General features: G+C 43.1%; 1 protein-coding gene and 1 pseudogene across 1 annotated transcript in view; one reads left to right on the top strand and one right to left on the bottom strand.

Moving 5' to 3' along the window:
* The window catches only part of ERCC6L (ERCC excision repair 6 like, spindle assembly checkpoint helicase), a 148091-nt gene that overhangs the window by 125486 nt on the left and 326 nt on the right, over window positions 1-22279 (bottom strand). Inside the window, exons 2-5 of the mRNA XM_085859108.1 lie at window positions 16326-16409; window positions 16063-16112; window positions 12947-13069; window positions 12311-12495 (exon numbers count right to left, since the gene is read on the bottom strand). Coding sequence (XP_085715234.1) covers window positions 12311-12495; window positions 12947-13069; window positions 16063-16107 — 353 coding nt within the window. The 5' untranslated portion in view covers window positions 16108-16112; window positions 16326-16409. The remainder of the gene's footprint in view (window positions 1-12310; window positions 12496-12946; window positions 13070-16062; window positions 16113-16325; window positions 16410-22279) is intronic.
* Window positions 7045-10358, top strand: LOC147010753 (uncharacterized; annotated as a pseudogene).

Genomic DNA, 22279 nt, shown 5'->3' with positions numbered 1-22279 from the left:
CCTTTGGAATAAACTTCCTCACTCTATTCTTTCCCATTCTTCCCTCCAGGCTTTCAAAACAGCTGTTCACCACCACCTCTTATCTTCCCCCATCCAAATCCTCGATCTTTTCTACCCCCGATAATCCACCCAAGCCCACTTCCTTCAATTCTCCTGCTTTCCTTCCTGAAAGTCCCTGTAATGTCCATCTTCTCCTCGCCATGTTCCCCGTCCCATCCCCATCCCTCTCCCTTCCACAGTTCACCTGTGTCTGTTCCCCAATGATTTGTCCCTTCCACTCCCGCCCCTCTTGTCTCATGCCTCCTTGCTGTGAGTTGTGTGTTAGCTCTCATACGAGCCTCGACCAAGGTATACAAAAAAAAAAAAAAAAAAAAAAAAAAAAAAAAAAAAAAAACTTTGTTGCGAAGGTTATGTTTTGATCGCTGTGTATTTATTTATTTATTTGTGAATATGTGTGTTTGTTTGTTTGTTTGTTATTCGCTTAAATCCAAAAGTATTGAACTGAATCGCAGCAAATTTGGTGGGATGATTGGTTATTTTCCGAGGACCATTTGATTAGATTTTGGGAGCGATCGGGTCAAAGGTCAAGGTCATGAAAAGGTCAAAATCGTCTTTTTACCATAGCGCGGTCAATTTGTATCCAATTTGCATGCAACTAATGCCAAAATGTTCAGAATTCAATGCCCCATCTTGTGATATGTGACATGACACAATGACGTAATAACCCTTATTAGCGGTTGGGAGTCAAATGTCAGGGGGGGTCACGACATTGCAAAATGTGCGGTTTTCGTCATAACAGTCAATTCTTATCCGATTTGCATGAAACCAACACCAAAATGTTGGCTGTTCTGTTCCCCACACTCTAATACCAATTACAAAATTAAGAGTACAAAGGTCAAGGTCGAGGTCATGAAAAGGTCAAAATCGTCATTTTTGTACAATGAATGTTTGTTCACAATAAATAACTTATTTAGAAAAACAGAAACTCGTGTGTGCAAAATGCCCCGAAAATGCTAGAAAATAATTTCTTATAATGTGACCAGTTGTCATCAGATTGACTTGACACCGACACCCAAAAAGGTCAGGGAGTTCATACAGAAATTGTACAATGTACGTGAATCAGTGTCAAACAGCAGGAAATTTAATGTTTTAAGCCATCATAACACATATGAGATGGCAGATGTGGTATGGGATTAAATATCCTCACAATCAACGGTTTCTGGGAGGGGGGGCAAAATGTAGCGTTGGCGAAGGTATGCGCTCTACTGAGTGCCCGTTCTAGTTAAGATTTGCAAAGGAATACCCAGGGCTTCAGCTGGAATTTTAAAAAGTGGAGCCAAAATATTAACCAATTTATTTATCAATTATTTATCCTCAATTAATAGATTATGGGCAGAATATATATTCAAAGTAAAATTAATCAAGTTAAACTGTTACTCATTAAAAATGTGATTTCAAATGCTTTCTTTCAAGGCAATAAATTATGATTATTTAAAGGGATAATTTGCTTATGCTTAAAAATACACACCCACAAACAGCCTGCAAGAAAAAAATTAAAATAAAATAACCAGAGTGGTGACAAAGCCACCCAATGCTTTCCCGTTTATACATTTATAGTTTTAAAAAGACTAGTCTAATAATATTTTTTATAAAGCATTGAAGTGAAGTCTGATCCAAATAATTTTAAAGCAATATATGTATTTGTATATTGTAATCAGTAAAAAAAAGTGTGGTAGATAAAAACATTAGAAAGGAAATAACTTGCCCCAAAAACTTTAACATTTTCACGCTCACGCTGACGCTCACGCCAGGGGTATCGCTATAGCTCTCTGTTCTTCGAACAGGCGAGCTAAAAAGGACTGACACTACAATTTCAAGATATAAATCAACATTTTATTGGTGACATAGATGTTACCAATAAATTTACTATAAACTGGAAATCAACTCGGAAGTGGATATGATATGCTCATACGTGAACATCTAAAATGTTTTAACAATTCCCAATTCAAACTATTCAAAGAACTTACATAAAATAACAAATGTGAATAAAAAGCCAAAATTCTTAGATAACTGCTGGGCACTGACAACACAAAACAACAGCAGGGGCAACATTATAATTTAATACTCGCAAATAAAACCGTCACTTCACTGACAGGAACATTGGGGGGGAGGGAGGGAGGGGGAGACAGAGGTGGATGGTTAAAGAGGGAGGAAAGAGAGAAGGGAAGAGAGAGAGAGAGAGAGAGAGAGAGAGAGAGAGAGAGAGAGAGAGAGAGAGAGAGAGGAGGGAGAAGGAATGAAGAGGTGAGGAAGCGAGGAGGAGGGGGTGAGAAAGGGGTGGAGAGTGAGGAAAGGGGAGGGGGAGAGAGGATGAGGAAAGTGAGGGAGAGGAAGAGAGGGAGAGGAAGAGAGGGGAGTGATAGAGAGGAGGGAGAGAAGAGAGGGGTGAAGGAGGGAAGAGCGAGGAAGGGGGGGGGTTGGAATGATGAAATGAGGGGTAGGGGGGAGGAGAATCAGTTTGGTCCATCCATCCCATTCTCTCCATCCATCCATCCATCCCTTAATAAGTTAGAACAGGCTTGGCACAGCATGATACTGTGGGGCACAACACAGGCAGGTGATCGTGCAGATAGACAGCATCCGATCAGTCAGATTGAACACCTCCCGGAGACAACCAAAATATTAAACTATGTCCCAATTAGACAAATGAACACTTTTTTCGGAGTCGGAACTGCTGCTAAGTATAATTCTTGAGCTTACATTTTGTAATTTGGCTTGATTAAAGAGATTTGAGGTTATGGCATGTGCAGAAATGAAATAAAGCCACAAACACTGACATCTCCAGACATTTATAAGCATTGCAATGTTAAAAAAAAACATGTAAAAAAAAATGAAGAAAAAAAAACAATTATCGTAAAGAAACTGTTGCGGCCTGTTCCAACTCGAGGCATTGTTAAGCATGCTGAGCAAAATAGCGAATTAAGACCCCATCGAGGTAACCCAGGATGTGCCTCAAGACCCCTTCAAGAGTGAGGCATCCGAGAATGAACCTGATAAAGGATATAATAAAATAAGGCCGTTAATTATTTTCTTTTTATTCATTCACTCCCTTGAAGTTGCCCAAGTATGCATGCAAAGTTTCAGGCTGCTCGGTTTCATAGTTTTTGGAGTTATGGACAGACACACACAATTATAGATATGACCCTGGGGGGGGATCACTTCCGATTCACTGTGAAGCTAATTTTGTTTGGTTTGGTTTCAACCTCCACTTAAAATGAGTTAATCTTAATTGGTGGCATTTTTAGCAGTAACTTTTCTTCCTTTAGATTCATAAGGGGAAAAAAAATTATCGAGAGAAAATTACAAGTTTTATTGGGTTTTTGGAGCGGTCTGTTGAAAGGCTATCATTGAACAAAACCAATCCATACTGAGCCAGGCCGTATTTCATGATCAACCAAATAAAACATCACCGAGTTGCTCAACAAAAAGCCAAACACCTTCAGTTTATTCATTCCAAATTGCTCTTCCAATATTAAAATGAGGTTTCAGACACAGAAAATACCTTTGTGAAAACCACAATCAAACTCAGCAGAGCCAGATATAGACTTCATTGAAAACCCAGCAAAAAATTCCAGGTTCCAATCCAATTCAGTTGGGTTTTCGCAACGGTTATTACACATAAACATCGTTCTCAGTGGCTACAAAGGGTGAATTAAAATACACAAAGAATGAGGGGAGGGTGGGAGTAATAAACTCCCACAGTGTGATTATATAACCAGCATGCACATCATTCTCAAATATGTGACACCTCTCCATTTTTATTTACATTCACAAAAATAAATACACAAACAAACTGAACTGCGTTTAACTCGTTTGTTACACATCCACCATAGCATCGGGGAGAGTCAAAATACACAGAGAATGAAGGGAGGTTCACCACTAAGTGGGACTATATTGATCCAAAGCTTTCTTCTACCCCTATTAAGGATGCAAGAAATGGTAGCAATGATAGCAACAGCAGTAAGAGTGGTAAAAGATCAATTATCCGCTGATTTTACAGAAAGAGTTTGGGCCAATAAGATGCATGCTGTGCTGGTGTTAAGGTTTAGGTACAACTCAACATAACATCCATTAAATATATATATATATATATATATATATATATATATATATACACAATCCATTCAACAAAAATGTTGTTTATCCGGAACACCCTTGGGTCTGACCATCTGAACACCCTTGGGTCTCACTATAAGAGAAGTGTGTGTGTGTGTGTGTGTGTGTGTGTGTGTGTGTGTGTGTGTGTGTGTGTGTGTGTGTGTGTGTGTGTGTGTGTGTGTGTGTGTGTGTGTGTGTGTGTGTGTGTGTGGCCATTCTTTTCAGAGATGGCCAAATGGATCTTTGTCAGCCTTTCAGAGGTTCATCAATGAGTGCTGGGAGTGCTTTAGCACCCCCCCCAAAAAAATTTACAAAAGAAATTGGATTTTTTGGGGAATTGTTTTTATTTTATTTATTAATAACTCTATTGTGGCAAAGCATTTGTAGCTCTGTGAAATGCAATAATAAATGTTCCTTAACCCCATTCCTTTGTGGGTGCGGAGAAGGTTTTGGGAACCCACAAAAAAGTTGAAAAAAAAAATTAAATTTCTTCAAAATGCCAACACGAATAGAACCGGGCAACACCGGATACCGCTGCTAGTTCCAGATAAAAGAGGTTCTCATATATATATATATATATATATATATATATATATATATATATATATATATATATATATATATATATATATATATATATATATATATTCGTCCCAAACATGTTGCTGGTGTTACAGAAGACTCTGGATGTTTTGCTGTGGCGTTACCATCATTGGCTGTACATAAACAACTGGCTCTGTCCGACATGAATCTACACCATCAAATAAAGCATGGTGTTGGCTTAATGGTTAGGGTGGTGGGCTTTGGATCCAAGGGTCCAAAGTTCAAATCCTGCTCAGCTGTTGAATTAATACCAGGTGGGGATAACTCGGCCTGTCATCCTTCCGAGGTCGGCAAAATGAGTGCTAGCATGCTGGTATACTATGTCGGAGTGGCGACCCATCCAGGATTGTGTCCAACAGCCAAGGAGACTGTTTAAGCAGCACCAACGCTCTGCACAGAGTACGGTCCCAATCTCCTTCCTCCTCCTCCTCCTAACCCCCCTGTAAATGCCCTTCGATCCTAATTTTTTTTAAATAGCGTGAACAAACTTTGGTACATCAAGGGTGGTAAACGGTGTCGTCAAGTTTCATTAAAATTGTGTGTGTGTAGTTTCTGACAAGAAAGTAAATACCTCTTTAAGGGTGGCAACCGCCCGCCCCCCGCATAGACCCCATTTTTTTAATGTTGTGAACAAACTTTAGTACATTATGGGTGATGAAGGTGGTGGCAAAGTTTCTTCGGAATTGTGCGTGTAGTTTCTGAGAAGAAAACAAATATCTATTTTGGGGTGCAACCCCCTCATAGACCCCCTCACAGCCCGATTTCTTTTGTAATGCCATGAACAAACTTTGGAACAAACATGGTGGTGAAGGTTGTGGTAAAGTTTCATCAAAATCATATGTGTAGTTTCAGAGAAGCTGCAAGTATTTGTGGATGGATGGATGGACAGACGACGCACGATCCCATAAGCTCCCTGGAACAATGCTCTAGGTGAGCTACAAATTAGACAAGGCTAAAAGAAGTACTTGTAATATATTTTAGTACTGGAGTACAGAACGTTGCAGTGCACATTTCTTGTCTGTCTTGCTGATATTTTGAGCAACGCAGTGTTTGAACAGCTGGGAAAGTAAGTGCTTGATTTTTTTTATGCGATGTGATCTAATGACAGCAATAGCAATTTTAAATTAAAATTTTGATGACAAAAATACAACGAAGCCGAATATACCCTAATTTTTGGTTAAATATAAAGTGATTCGGAATTTTTTTTTGTTGAGCTCAGCACAATCCAAAAACTGGCATCACTGGACTTAACTTTTTTAACACAGGTTGAGGCCATTCAGCCCATCATGCTTGCATGAACACCACACCAACCATTCTACACAAGCTCCAAGGAAGAAAATGCAAGAAATTTTTTTTTTATTTAATGAAATAAATTTTTTTTGTAGTTTTTGTATTTATTTATTTTTTCCTTTTCTAAACTCGAGGGAGGGGGCATGGGCTTGGTTTAAAAACGCAACAACAACACAACCCCCCCTTGACAAGACCCCCACCAACAGCACTCCGTACACATGAACACAGTCACCCATCAATGCTCAAACTACCGAAAAGTTTTATCAACATCCCCATATCACTATCTCCATAACTTCCAGGTACCTATCTGATTCTAATTTAAATTATCTACCGTTTCTGCTGCCACTACCTTTCCAGGGAGGTCATTCCATGCATCAACTACTCTCTGAGTGAAAGCATGCCTGGTGTTGGCTTAATGGTTAGAGTGGTGGGCTTGGGATCCTGGGATCCTGAGTTCAAATCCCACTTGGCTGTTTAATTAATACCAGGTGGGGCTGACTGCCTGTCATCCTTCCGAGGTCGGCAATATGAGTACCAGCATGCTGGTACACTGTGTCGGAGTGGTGTCCCATCCAGGATTGTGTCCAATAGCTAAGGAGACTGCTTCAGCAGCACCAACGCTCTGCACAGAGTATGGTCCCAATGGATGGATGGATGGATGGATGGATGGATGGATGGAGTGAAAGACCCTGCCTTGCTACCGTCTTAACTCTCCTCTTCTTTACTCTCAGTCTATGGCCCCTGGTCCCATCACTGTCTACTCTGTTGAATAATTCATCTGCACTTATTTTATCTCTACCTTTCATTATCTTAAACATCTCCATCATATCACCTCATAACCGCCCCCTTTCTTGTGAATGAAGCCCTGTCTCCAGTCGTGTACAGTGGATAAGCTCTCATATTTTAACAAATTGTGCATTTTATAAGAAAAGCATGAAATTTCGAGCATAGTAAGGTCATACTATAATGTTTATTTTCGGATGTGGAGGGAAGTCAGATTTGACCTCTGAGGGGACAGTGAGAGGTCAAATCCAAGATGGCCGCGAGTCACCCGGGTCTAATGTTCAAACGTCCTTAATTTTGGAACCAGACTGCACAGAAAAACATTTACGGTGTCATTTCCAACTAAATTAGGGATGCCCATTCATTTGGTGATACCTTTGAGAATGTCAGAATTCAAGGAAATAAATTTAGCTCAAGGTCAAGGTAAAAATTTATCAAAAAATAAGCTAAGCAATCAGTTGAAATTTGCAAATGAATACCGAGTGGTGTCATTGTGGCGAATTTAGTTATTTAGCCCCTCAGAGGGGTGTGCTTGAGGCAGATGTGGCGCAGTTATGTATTGTGTATATCCATGCTAAGACTAGCTGGGTATAGATGCATTATCTGTAGAGTTATAAGTTTTGTTGACCCTTACCAATAAAGAAATCCTGGATATTGACATGTATCTAAGAAGATAGCCTAGATGTAAAACGTGGTATGGTAGTTGGTGCTTTCATTGCGTTTTTGTCTTTCAGAATCTTCTCTCCTGCCATGGTGATTTCATCGCAACCATGCCGAAGCGTCACTTCCTGATGGACCCTACCCAACCCTCTAAATCCAAGCAATCCAAGCCACCCCCCAGCACTAACTGGGACATTTGTGTCCTCTGCCAAGTAGTAACACATGAGTCTTTGCAGTGTCCTCTCAGATCAACGAAACAGTCCGTTGATAGTGGCTATGCATCCCTGGCAGAAGACCTTCTCCGGTTCCACTCCCTTCAGCACATGCCAATGGACCTCCACCTGGAGCGATTGGATGACGGAAATGGCATATAATCCAGTCTGAAGACACACGGGGCTGAGTGGCCCAAGAAATGCCGGCTATACTTCAACAAAAAGGCGTTTGACGAGCAAAGTCGGGGAGAATTGACTACAGGAAAACGAAGTACCTCTTCTGTGCACACTCGATCTGCTCACAGCCATCCACAGTCCACAGAGCCTACTTGTTTCTTCTGCAATGAGCCTGCTGGTTCTGTAGATTTACATAATGCATCAACCTACAACATCGACACAAATGTGCGGAAGTGTGCCCTTGAACTTGAGGACACTGTTCTTTTGGCCAAGCTTGTAGAAGGGGACATGATGGCCATTGAGGCCAAGTACCATCACCACTGTCTGCGTTCACTGTACAACAGAGCCAGGCAGGCTGCACCCAAAGCCAATGGTGGAGATGATTCTTGCCTGCATGGCATAGCCTTTGCTGAGCTTGTGGCATACTTGGAAGACATGAACACTGATGAAGGCAGTGCTCCTGTGTTCAGACCGACAGACATCGCTCAGCTGTACAAGGTCAGACTGGAGCAGCTTGGACTGACTGTAGCAAAACGGATTCACACCACCAGACTGAAAAACCGACTGTTTACTGCGCTTCCTGATCTGAGGGCATATTCACAGGGAAGAGACACAACCTGAGTTTTGAGAAGGACATTGGACCAGCCCTCATGATGGCCTGTCATCATGACAGTGATGCCATGCACTTAATGCGAGCAGCACAGGTGGTGCGCAAAGAGATCTTTGACTCAAGTTTCTCCTTTGATGGGTCGTTCCAGGCAAATTGCCAGCAGGAGGCTGTGCCACCAGCCCTCTTGGCTCTAGTCAACATGATACTCGATGGGGCAAACATCGAGCATCAGACTCAGCTGGTACACACAACCACCACAAAACCTGCCCTAGCAATCTCCCAATTAATGGTGTTCAACAGCGTAAAGCATGCAAGGAACGTGGAATCACCAAGCTCAGAACGTCATAGCCGTAGCCGAGAAACTCCACTCCCACTCTATCTGTCCCTCAAGATCCATGCAGTTACACGAAGTAGAATGCTAGTTGACACACTGTTCAATCTGGGATTATGTGTTTCCTATGACAGGCTGTTGCAACTCCATCAGACATTGCCAATGGTGTCTGCCAGCACTTTAGGGTGGAAGATGTAGTGTGTCCACCAAACTTGCGTCACGGACTGTTCAGAACAGGGGCTGTGGACAACATCGACCACAATCCAAGTTCTGCAACAGCCAAAGATTCCTTCCACGGCACCAGAATCTCGCTTATGCAGCATCCGTCACACACAAATGACGGAACTGATCGTGGTGTACTAGTGATTAGTCAGTGTGGCTGTTCCACCAAGTCAGTGACACCTCTGCCATCAGCCTACACAATTGTGCCACCCGCTGCCCTCAAGACAAAGGACTTTAGTGCGCCGGCTGTACAAGGTCGCGTGAGACCTTCCAACCTACTGGCTGCTGCAGCTGCCACAGAAGATGAGTATGCATGGCTCAGCAAAGTCAAGACAGCTGTTGAAAAGTCTACCATGGATGGCAGGATATCATGGCCTGCATACCACGCTAACGGACACCAAGCTGCCATCCCACCTGCAGCAATCAACGCACTATTGCCTCTGTTTCTTGACAACGCACACTCAGTGGCAATGATACGGCACTCCATGGACATCGTCAAGGAAGCAGTTCAGCACATGAACCCTGGTCAGGTTGCTGTCCTTGCTGCTGCCCAACCACTGTATGCTCTTGCTAAGGAAATCCAGTGGGCCTGGCAAGCCACTCACGGGGAGAATCATTTTGTGATCATGTTCGGTGGTCTACACATCGAGATGGCTACGTTGAAGTCGCTGGGAGACTGGCTGGAAGACTGGCTGGAAGACAGTGGCTGGACAAACGCCCTGGTACAGGCTGACATTGCAAGTTCCAGAACAGCAAATTCCTTCATACATGCCAGCCATGTCACCAAGACCCGCCATGCACACCAGGTCACAGCTGCAAGCCTTTCTACACTTTGTAATTACTTTATACAAGTAATTTGACCTTGATCAAAATGCATTTCCTTGGCTGCTGGCGATCTCAAAAGTATCACCAAATGAATGGCCATTCCAAACTTAGTTGGAAATGACACCTCAAAATGTTTTTTTTATACTGTTTAGTTCCAAAATTAAACACGTTTGAACATTAAACCCAGTAGACTGGTGGCCATCTTGGATTTGACCTCTCACGGTCCTCAGAGGTCAAATCTGACTTCCCTCCACATCTGAAAATAAACCTTACTAGCGATACCCGTGCACATGCACGGGATAGCAGTACAACATAGCTGGTAGCAGACGACAGACCGTACACGGGGAATGACAAAAATACGCATTGTGCAAAATGCAAGTGGTTCTATGGAACACCAAGACTTCCCAAACATTGTCGGCATGTCCGCTAAGTGCCACAACAATTTCATAGGGATCGTGTGATGGCGAGCCGAGTTTTTAGTGTGCAAGCTTGGTATTATAATAGAGATGGTATTCACTATGTCAGAAAATTCATGCTTTTCTCATAAAACGCACAATTATTGTGCTTATCCGCTGTACTACAGCCGCTCCTCATAGCTGAGTTTAGCTAGGCCTGGAATCAATCTAGTAGCCCTGCGCTGAACCCTTTCTATGGCATCTATGTCCTTCCGGAACTCTGGTGACCAGAACGACACACGATATTCGAGATGTGGCCTCACTAAATTCCTGTACAATGTTGACACCACCTCTATTGATTTATAAATGATCCCCCTCTGAATACAACCTAAAACCCTGTTTGCTTTACCTATAGCTGCCTGGCATTGTGCTGCCTGCTGACCTCCCGTATCTATTTCCACCCTCAGATCCTTCTCCTGTGTGACACGCTCCAAAATTACCCCTTGCATCCTGTAATCTCCATTTTTATTGTTCTTTCACATCAAACTTTCACGGAACTTAATTGACAGCGAAAAGTGTGAAAGTTAGATCGAAATGAAAGATAAGTATTTTACAGTATACGATTTTACGTTTCCAAACACCAGCATCACAGAAAAGTGCATACAAAAGATGAACTGAACGTAAAATTTTGCATCAATAGGAAACTATAATAAATAAATACAAGTCTGGAGACGGCGATAGTTCACGAGCAATACACACGGTTCGCCTTTTTTATTTTTTGACCTTCGAGGGGACGCCACGGGCAAAATGGCGGGAATCGGGAAAAACGTAAATGATGAAAGTTGTAGTAATCGAAGAGCACTACAAATCGACCACGAATTGCGAAATCCTAAATGTAGTTCGCCTTTTTTTATGGCAGGAATCGGGAAAAACGTAAAAGATGAAAGTTGTAGTACTCGAAGAGCACTACATGCATACCAACTTTCATTCGAAACAGTTGAAAACCCTCGGAGCTCAATGCCCAATTTTTTTTTTTTTTTTGACATTTTCTAAGTTCGTGACCTTGTGACGAAAATGAAAAATCGAGCTCCGTGGGGCTGTGCAGGTGCCATTGGGCTAACCAAATACCGAAACCCCTGCCAGATTCGACAAACCCCCTCGGAGAAGATGTAACTTGAAACCGGCTACCCCCTAAAAACGTTTTTTTTGGGCGTGGCTCCGCCCATTCTCAGGAAAACACAACTAGATCATGATATAAACCTCCCACCCAAATTTTATCAGGATCTGATCAAAACCCATGGAGCTATGCTCGGGACAGACAGACAGACAGACAGACAGACAGACAGAGACACCCATAACGAATATAGTGGTCACTTACCGACTCGTGAACCAAAAATTTGATGAGAATGCGAGACAATATCAGAGGCTTCTAAATCAGGTTATGATCTGTAAAATGATTTTCCAGGAACACATGGCCTTTGACTTGTTGAACCCAAAATTGAATCAATTCATCTTTGTATTACAGTCCATAATTGTGCCAAGTTTGGTTGAAATCATTTCAATTCACAGGATATTACGGTAACAAAGATTTTCATTTAAAGGGCACACGCCCTTCAGCCTTTGATCTTTTGAACCAAAATGTAATCCGTTCATCTTTGTATTTGAGTCAATACTTGTGCCACGTTTGGTAGAAATCCCTTCAGTGGTTCACAACTTACCATTGTAACAAAAATATTTTTTTTAAAAAGAAAGAAAAACATAACGGACAAATGAAAAACACACTTCCAGCTCTCAGCTGGAGGAGACATCAAAATGGATGGAAATCACGCCGCCAAGGACAGTTTGTTATGAAAAGGCAAATTATGACAAAATACAGAACTTCCAAACAATCCAGGATAAATGGCAGGTAATGGTATAGACTCGGTATCTACTAGTCATTGCCTTGCCTCTTACAAATATGACATTGCAATGCAAAGTCATCATGCTCCCCATTAGTTTGAGGAGCATGAACAAGAACATCCATCGACTCAAAATAGTTTCTTACCCCATGTCATCTGCCAGGATGCAGCCTCTACGCTGTTCACAATGTCGTGTGTACAGCCAAACAATACCCTCACGCTGATATGGATAAAGCTTGTCATGGAGTTCATGGTAAAGCAGAAACCCACTGTCCAAAATATTCACAAACTCATCACCTTCAACCACCTCTTCATTCATCTTGACGGCTTCCTGTGTGAATAGAATGTACATCGTTAGGCTCACCACCATTGAAGCTACTTATTGAGCTATTCAGCCTCACAACTGCCAGACAGGAATTAGCACAACCTGAACAACATTAATATTGCTGCTAATATTATAAATCGAGTTGTAGCAGTGGATGAGGTGGGATGCCCATCATGAATTGGGAGGAGTTGGCAGGCAAGGATCATTATATTACTGGATGGAAAACAGAGGAAAGAATAATAATTTTAAAAAAATTTTCAAGAAAAGAATTTTTTTACATTCTTTAAGAGTAGGAAAATGAGAAAGGAAGGTAACAATTTGGTAGAAGACTTGAGGAAGAGAGGATGGATCAGGCAAACCTTTTTTTTTTTTAATAACCAAAACAAACTACTGTTGTCATGCACCTCGAGTTCCAGTTGTCCTTTCTATGGTCAGGAGTGAATTAGAGTCACCTCACCTCCAAAGCATAAATGTTATTTTTAATCTTTTCAGTTGGGCTGATACGATAAGCCACCCGAAGATGATGCAAACTCTCTGCCAAGTTTCCAATCCGGGCCTCTTCTTTGGCTTTCTGCACGGACTGCATACACACAGAGGTAGTAAACCTTAACGTCAGAAGAAATCACATTGCACAAAGGTATTTCGAGATTTTAAAAAACGTTTCGTTTTCAATATTCATTCAAAGCGATGGTGATCTGTTGCGTAGATTATTCATTGCCCAATTCAGGGACACAACACGGTCTAATGCAAGATTCAATGTCATGCAAGTTGCCTTCACAAAAATATGAAAAGGAAAATGTTATTACTCAATCAATAAAATGTATGATCTCTTAACAGATCATTGATGATACCTGGGCAAAGATTATGCCGAGCAGTTTGTTGTTGCCTTCATAGCAATCAGCCATGGTAGGAATTTGTAAATTTGTTTTGGGTGCCAGCGATATCTCGCCTCGTCTTCACTAAAGACACCATTGGGTCTTTAACTTCGACCAACAATCAGTAAAGCAAACCTTAGTTATTATTCCCATAGGCCCTTGGTTTTAACAATCACAGTATTTTCCAGGAACACAAACCCCATGATATTCGAGTTTACTGTAATGCCAGATGGGCTCGTCAGATTAAACAGAGTAGCTGTAGATCGCCATAATACAAAACTAGAATGGCACTAGAGGAGAGCGCATACCTCCGCTCGGGATGAGCACTTTACGTTTTGCATCCCACTGATAGGCCACATCTGGATTCAGACCCGAAAACAAATCAAACATGTGGTGCCAGGCACAACAAATCCCACCCATTTAAGGCATAAAATTATTTTGGGGATCAAATTTAAATTTGATACATCCTTAACCTGAATGTTGATGAAAAGGAATAGAATAAGGAATATTTTAATCTTAGTTTGAAGTCAATTAAACCATTTTTGACGAAGTTATGAACGAAAAACGATTTTGACCTTTCGTGACCTGACCTTGACCTTTGACCTAATTGGACCCAAAAGTTAATGGGGTCGTCCAAGGTTCATTACCCACCTGTGGATACAATTTGACAGTGTTTGAGCCAGCCGTTTTCCTGTAAAGTTGTATTTTCGTAACCATGTTTTGGTGCTAATGTAAAATTTGTAATTTTGACCGATGACCATGACCCACAAAACTTTGGACCCTACCGATCTTCACAAATATGCATTTTTCACTACAGGAATGGGTAGGATTATAAGTGACAAATAGAATAAGGTTCACTATAAGCTTAGTTTGAAGTAAATCAGATCATTTTTGACGAAGTTAGGAGCAAAAAACGATTTTGATCTTTTCGTGACCTTGACCTTTGATCCAATTGGACCCAAAAGTTAATGGGGTCGTCCAAGGTTCATTGCCCACCTGTGGATTAAATTTGATAGTGTTTGCTAAAGCCGTTTTGCTGTAAAGTTGCTAACAGACAGACAAACAAACAGCCAAACAGACAAACAAGCAGTCATAGACTGGTACTTACGAAATCGTCAACTTGACCTCCGACCTTGTCTAATAAAAGCTCTCTCTCGAGAAGGTAGCGATGCAAACCAGAAGTTTCTATGATGATTCTGTACCAAACCATCAAAAATCGAATGTTTGACCTCACTGTGACCTTGACCTTTGACCGCTTTTTGACCAAAATCTAATCAGCGCTAGCCATCACCCTCCTGAATCACGTGGTGTAATTTGACATTGGTAGCTTCTTCCGTTCTCGAGTTATCGTGACTACAAGCAAACACACAAACACACAAACAGAGGACGGAAGTCATCAATATGCTTACGAAATCTAAAGATTTCGTAAGTAACAAAGTGGACGATTACAATATCCCGCTCCCTCCCTCCGGGAGAGGGAGGGGGTGGGATAATCAGCTTGTTCTCCTCACCTACCCCACTCATCCACCAAGTTTCATGCGAATCGTCCATAACTTTTTGAGACATCATGCTTGCTAAACGTACTGTACATAGTTTTTGGCCCAATCTATCAATGGTGAAGAATCACTATAAAAATTCTAGGATTCGGATCTTCACCAAAATATCATCAGTTCGTCCTGGTCGCACATTCAACCTGTCCTCCAAGTTTCGGCCGAATCCATCCAGAACTTTTTCAGATATCATGCTCACAAACAAGTACAGACAGACAGACAGACGTGAAAATGTAACCCTGGTCCACCTTGGGTGGCGGAGGTAATTATTGAATGGAGGTAATTAATGTATACTCACGCATTAATTAAAAGATTCAATCGATTCATAAACCCAACCGACCCATTTCAGTCGTAACATCCGAACAATTAATCCTCAAATTGTTTATGCAATCTTTTTGCAAATAAATCGGCTTTTCACTTCTCTTTGTAATGACGACAATGGATGGCGTTATTATAACGTCGAACGCGAGCGTAACGTAACGTAACGTAACGTAACAGAGTGGTTCGAGCGTGCCACTCAGTTGGAAATGGGCGGTTCAATTCTGGCCCCGCCTCAGGCCTACTCGAGACTACCCTTCATGCCGCTTCCTTGATCAACTCTCAGCATTTAATGGATAGAGCACGGATAACCCCCTTCGATTGGCATCTGTACCGGAGTAAAGGGAAATTCTTCTTCAATGTTCTCGATGGAAACGAAAAGAAAACGGATGCGGTCGATTCGTGCTGCACAAGCCTGGTGCACACCCATTCGTACTGTACGTACTCGAACCAGACTCGGTCGTGCAACGGACAATGGTTGGACCATCCACAATGAGTCTGGGAATGGGATGTCAGTGGCTCCGTGCTGCTTCCTTGCTTGACGCTCAGCATTAAAAAAAAAAAGGACATAGCACGAACAAACAACCGTAGGTTGGTTATAATTGCGCAGACTTTGATGGGCCGCATGGCCTCCAACTGCGTCGAAGTTCCTTGAAAGGGAATCTCGTACTCATTGTAAAAACACACACACACACACACACACACACACACACACACACACACACACACACACACACACACACACACACACACACACACACACACACACACACACACACACACACACACACACACACACACACACACAAACATTGTTCATGAACCCTTACCTCCTTCGCACGTCGTCTCTGCAAATCATCTTGCACATCGTCCATGCTTGCTGCATGAAACACGCGAATCGTATTGTTTAATAATAATTCGAGATGCACATCTTTATCAACTCGTAAATTACCCTTCTCTATCGTTATTCATATGTTTTTTTCCCGGCAAAATGTTTTGTTTTTTTTGAATGGCATCAAAGTGAAGATAGAACAGTGTGAATAAAATAAAATGAAACCCAAAACGTTTCGTCACACAACTTCCGCTGACTGACCTCTCTTGATGTTTAAACAACGCGCCAAAACCAAGTCACGGAAGCCGCGTGACGTCACTGAATCTTTCTTCAAATTCACCACTTCTGTTTTATTTCAGACACAAACACAAAAAAACATATATATATATATATATATATATATATATATATATATATATATATATATATATATATATATATATATATATACATATATAAAACATTAATTACACAAAACAACGCAAGTTACACAATAAATAACGGATAACATGAGTGAATATTTAATGCTCACTACATCGTCATGGTGAACATACAGCGTTCGAAGTAAAACAGGAGAATGAAAAAGATTTCTCCACAAATCATATTACCGCAGTCACAAGTTTAATGTGAATGCGAAAAGGGTGTGATGAAAAGTTTCCGTGTTTCACGCGGACAATAAAGAGAATTAAATTAAATTAATGAATATTTAGGTCGGACTGGCAATTTCCTCTCAAAAAAAAAAAAAATTCGCAGCTAATGATGAATATCTGGCCCTGAAGTCCCATTCTCACTCACAAACAAGAATGAAAAATATATATATACATATATTTCGCCTCCTCTGTCGACTGAACAATCTCATTGTTGCTCATGTCCCACGTGTCAATGTGGTGATAGCTGTGTCTGAGAATTAATAAACAAGCAGTCATAGACTGGTACTTACGAAATCGTCAACTTCACCTCTGAGCTTGTCTAATAAAAGCTGTCTCGAGAGAAGGTAGCGACGCAAACCAGAAGTTTCTCCGATGATTCTGTACCAAACCTCTCATAAAAGATCCGATTTTTACCAGAATTTCGACAACCGAGTGTTAAGCATACTGTTACGGTTGTGGAAATTCGCATTACACCATAGAGTCCTCAGGTGAGATATATTGATAAGTCCATGTGTAGTTAGCCCACACCCGTTGTAAAGAGGGAATTTATGTGATCCATTCGGGCTGCGATCCTTCAGTTAGCCATTTTTCTTTTATCTATTGTTATTTTCGACCATTAAGCTGCCAACAACGCAAACAGCCACTACCTTGACCTTCACAATTCCATCCCGCAAACATCGCTTCACCGCCATTCCCAAACGACACCATAACCATAAAACCACCACAGAAAACCCTCCACCACCTTCGCCTTTCTCCTTCACAACCAACAACCGCATCACCTGTGAACACTGAACGTCGGGCTGTCGAGGGCCCGTTCGGCGATTGGTGCCAAACGCACCGAGCCGCGAGCGTGAATGGCGGCCTTTCCGGGGGAAAATTCGGATCCAAAATGCTTCACGCCCACTTCCTCTCCGTCCAATGGGCAAATGCGAGGCGGCTTGGCCCCACCTCCAAGCGCGTGTATGTGAAGTCCGTTTATGCAAATATGCGGATCAAGGGAGGTTCACGCCCCTTTTTGCCCGACAAATGGCTGAACAGAGGGTGGCGTGGCCCCGCCTCCAATCGCGTTTTGATCCGCATATTTGCATATCGGCTCCTCCTAAGACCTATAAAGATACAAGCGCAAGGCGACTCGCGCGCAGGAGTGTGGAACTAAAAGAGGGTGAAGTTGAGCTTGGAGAGAAGTTGCGGAGGAGTTCCAGGGAAGACGGCGGACGGCGACAAGGTTGCAGTGTGGGGGTCACTTGACTCGTCGCGAGATCCAGGCCAGCCAGCCATACCCCTCTCCCTGAGCATCAACGATTCCCCCCCCCACTCGCGCTGAGATAGCGTCGAGGGCCCCCCGTTCCCCCCCCCACCCGAAACGTGGTGCCAACGGGACCGCTCACGCGGAGCATGCCGGAGAAGACTCGCTGACCACGCCAGGCACGGCGTCAGGGCGCAGCGGCGCGAACATTGCGGCTTGCCCGCCATCGCATCACGAGGACGCGGGTAAGACCTCCATGGTGTCGTGGACCTGGCCGGGGGTTCATTGATCCTGGGCCATGGTTAGTGTAAATTTTGAATTTTAAGGTTAAGGTGTTAAGATGTATTGTAAATATGAGTGCGCCCCCGGCATGTATGTGTTAGCGCCGGCAATTTTATTTAAGTCGTCTGTATGAGTGGGTTTGTTTAGTTAATTACTCAGCCTGTAGGTTATTTATTTTTGGGAGACAAATAACATGAATGTCGCACTCAGGAATCCGAAGGTAAAACGTATTAGGGGAGAACGACATATGATGGTACACGAGAATTTGACGACTCGGGACGAGTCTGTAAAAAGGGGAGGGGGTCGTGTTACGGTTGTGGAAATTCGCATTACACCATAAAGAGTCCTCAGGTGAGATATATCGATAAGTCCATCTGGAGTTAGCCCACACCCGTTGTATAGAGGGAAGGTAAGTGATCCATTCGGGCTGCGATGCTTCAGTTAGCCATTTTTTCTTTATCTATTGTTATTTTCGACCATTAAGCCACCAACAACGCAAACAGCCACTACCTTTACCTTCACAACTCCATCCCGCAAACATCGCTTCACCGCCATTCCCAAACAACACTATAACCATAAAACCACCACAGAAAACCCTCCACCACCTTCGCCTTTCTCCTTCACAACCAACAACCACACCACCTGTGAACACTGAACGTCGGGCTGTCGAGGGCCCGTTCGGCGATTGGTGCCAAACGCACCGAGCCGTGAGCGCGAATGGCGGCCTTTCCAGGGGAAAACTCGGATCCAAAATGCTTCACGCCCACTTCCCCTCCGTCCAATGGGCGAACGCGAGGCGGCTTGGCCCCGCCTCCAAGCGCGTGTATGTGAAGTCCGTTTATGCAAATATGCGGATCAAGGGAGGTTCACGCCCCTTTTTGCCCGACCAATGGCTGAAGAGAGGGTGGCGTGGCCCCACCTCCAATCGCGTTTTGATCCACATATTTGCATATCGGCTCCTCCTGAGACCTATACAGATACGAGCGCAAGGCGACTCGCGCGCGGGAGTGTGGAACTAAAAGAGGGTGAAGTTGAGCTTGGAGAGAAGTTGCGGAAGAGTTACAGGGTAGACGGCGGATGGCGACGAGGTTGCGGTGTGGGGGTCTCTTGACTCGTCGCGAGATCCAGGCCAGCCAGCCATACCCCTCTCCCTGAGCATCAACGATTTCCCCCCCCCCCACTTGCGCTGAGATAGTGCCGAGGGGGCCCCCGTCCCCCCCCCCCACCCTCAACGTGGTGCCAACGGGACAGCTCGCGCAGAGCACGCCGGAGAGGACTCGCCGACCACGCCAGGGCACGGAGTCGGGGTGCAGCGGCGCGAACATTGCGGCTTGCCCACCATCGCGTCACGAGGACGCGGGTAAGACCTCCCCGGTCTCGTGGACCTGGCCGATCCTCAAGGATTCACGTACATTTGGTCGACAGACCTGTCTGCCTCCTCGCCTATGAGTGGGGCTTTCTTTTTCCTTTGCTTTTTGTGTAAATGCTTGTGGTGGCGCCGTCTGTTAAGTGCAACTGCGTAAGTGTTTCCGTGTGTCGGTAGTATCTCTTTTTTACTGTTTCTTTCTGTGCTTGAATACGTGCCTTTTATTATTATTACTGTGACTGAATATACGTGCTTGCTTTGTGTCCGTGTGTCGCGCAATAAAATGCTTACTTGTTGAACTGTTCCCGCTCTGCTTTGTCTCCTTCCTTTTGTTGACTCTCCATCCTGCATCGCGTAAGAGATTGGTAGTGGGTGTAAGTTCCCAGTAACTAATCTGAACTGTCGAGGTCGATGATAACTCCGCTCGGTTATCTCTGCTGTACGGAACGAACCGCTTAAGCGGTTCGTGTCCGAACTCAACCTGCGGCGAGGTACGATCGCCCGATTAACCATCCGCGTAGGTACTTAGGTAGGTCGAGTTTGGCAAACAACCCTATCCTACGTGGGTGGCCGATTGGCACGATTGTGGTGAGGTCGAAAGACCCACCCGTGACTAGCTCCCGGCGTTGTTCCGAGAGGGTCACGACTGAATTGTCCGTCCGGTGGGCGACGTGCCGCGATTCGAGTTACGTGACCGATCGCACGCCGGCGGGCACGAATTCGCAACAATACTTAACCGTTAACAAAATTGAAGACAGGATTGAAATTGACTTTAAAACGAGCACGTAATGCCGTGTTACAATCCCCCTCATTAGCATAATCTTCAGTTCAGCCTCAGATACGACACCTGACATAAATCTCATAAAACATCCGATTTTTACCAGAATTTCGACAACCGAATGTTAAGCATACTTAACCGTTACCAAAAGTGAAAACAGAATTGCGATCCGAGTTAAAATGAACTCGTAACGTCGACCAAAGCAAAAATCTCCATTTCTCCAAACAATTATTTAATATTATTTTATCAAAGTCACAAAACCGTAATATTCGGCCATCCACCAACAATCTTAACATAATCCGACGGCTTAGCGAGTCAGGCATGCGACGATAACCTTTATTGGGATAAAAAATGACTTTTAAACACCAGCTTTATCGAAAACACCGTCAGCGCGCACATGCAAAACCATTACGTGAATCAACGCCGCCTCTGCTCGAGCACGCAGCACCATGTGACGAGCCGTGACGCAGCAAGTGAAATTTTTTTATACATTCTTAAAACGTCTCCAAAACATCCGATTTTTACCAGAATTTCGACAACCAAGTTTTAAGCGTCCAAAGCGATCGCAAAAACCAAAGACAAAATTAAAATTGAAGTTAAAACGAACTCGTAACGTCGATCGAAGCAAAAATACTCCATTTCTCCACATGAATTTACGGAATTATGTTTGACCTCACTGTGACCTTGACCTTTGACTGATTTTGATCAAAATCTAATCAGCGCTCGCCATCACCGTCCTGAATCACGTGGTGTAACTTGACATTGGTAGCTCCTTCCGTTCTCGAGTTATCGTGCCTACAAACAAACACACAAACACACACACAAACAAACACACAAACACACAAACAGAGGACGGAAGTCATCAATAAAGATTTCGTAAGTAACAAACACACAAACAAACAAACAAGCAGTCATAGACTGGTACTTACGAAATCGTCAACTTGACCTCTGACTTTGTCTCATAAAAGCTGTCTCTCGAGAAGGTAGCGACGCAAACCAGAAGTTTCTACGATGATTCTGTACCAAACCATCAAAAATCGAATGTTTTGGATGTTTGACCTCACTGTGACCTTGACCTTTGACCGATTTTGACCAAAATCTAATCAGCGCTAGCCACCACCCTCCTGAATCACGTGGTGTAATTTGACATTGGTAGCTTCTTCCGTTCTCGAGTTATCTGTACCAAACCATCAAAAATCGAATATTTGACCTCACCGTGACCTTGACCTTTGACCGATTTTGACCAAAATCTAATCAGCACCAGCCATCACCCTCCTGAATCACGTGGTGTAATTTGACATTGGTAGCTTCTTCCGTTCTCGAGTTATCGTGCCTACAAACAAACAAACAAACAAACAGAAACGGAAGGCATCAATATACTTACGAAATCTTTAGATTTCGTAAGTAACAAGCAGTCATAGACTGGTACTTACGAAATCGTCAACTTGACCTCTGACCTTGTCTAATAAAAGCTGTCTCTGGATAAGGTAGCGACGCAAACCAGAAGTTTCACTTTCTACGATGATTCTGCACCAAACCATCAAAAATCGGAACGTCGACCGAAGCAAAAATCTCCATTTCTCCACGCAATTATTTTATATTATTTTATAAAAGTCACAAAACCGTAATATTCAGCCATCCACCAACAATCTTTCCATAATCCGACGGCTCAGCGAGTCCGGCATGCGACGATAACCTTTATTGGGATGAAAAATGACTTTTAAACACCATCTTTATCGAGAACACTGTCAGCGCGCACATGGAAAACCTTAACATGACTCAACGACACGTCTGCTCGAGCGCACTGCATCACGTGACGACCCGTGACGCGTCAAGTGAAATATTTTTATACAATCATAAAACGTCTCCAAAACATCCGATTTTTAACAGAAT

The sequence above is a fragment of the Eptatretus burgeri genome, chromosome 16 (assembly GCF_056783735.1).
Source record: "Eptatretus burgeri isolate ZD-2024b chromosome 16, Ebu_testis_v1, whole genome shotgun sequence".
NCBI lineage: Eukaryota > Metazoa > Chordata > Myxini > Myxiniformes > Myxinidae > Eptatretus > Eptatretus burgeri.
This window is presented reverse-complemented; position numbering and strand designations above follow the sequence as displayed.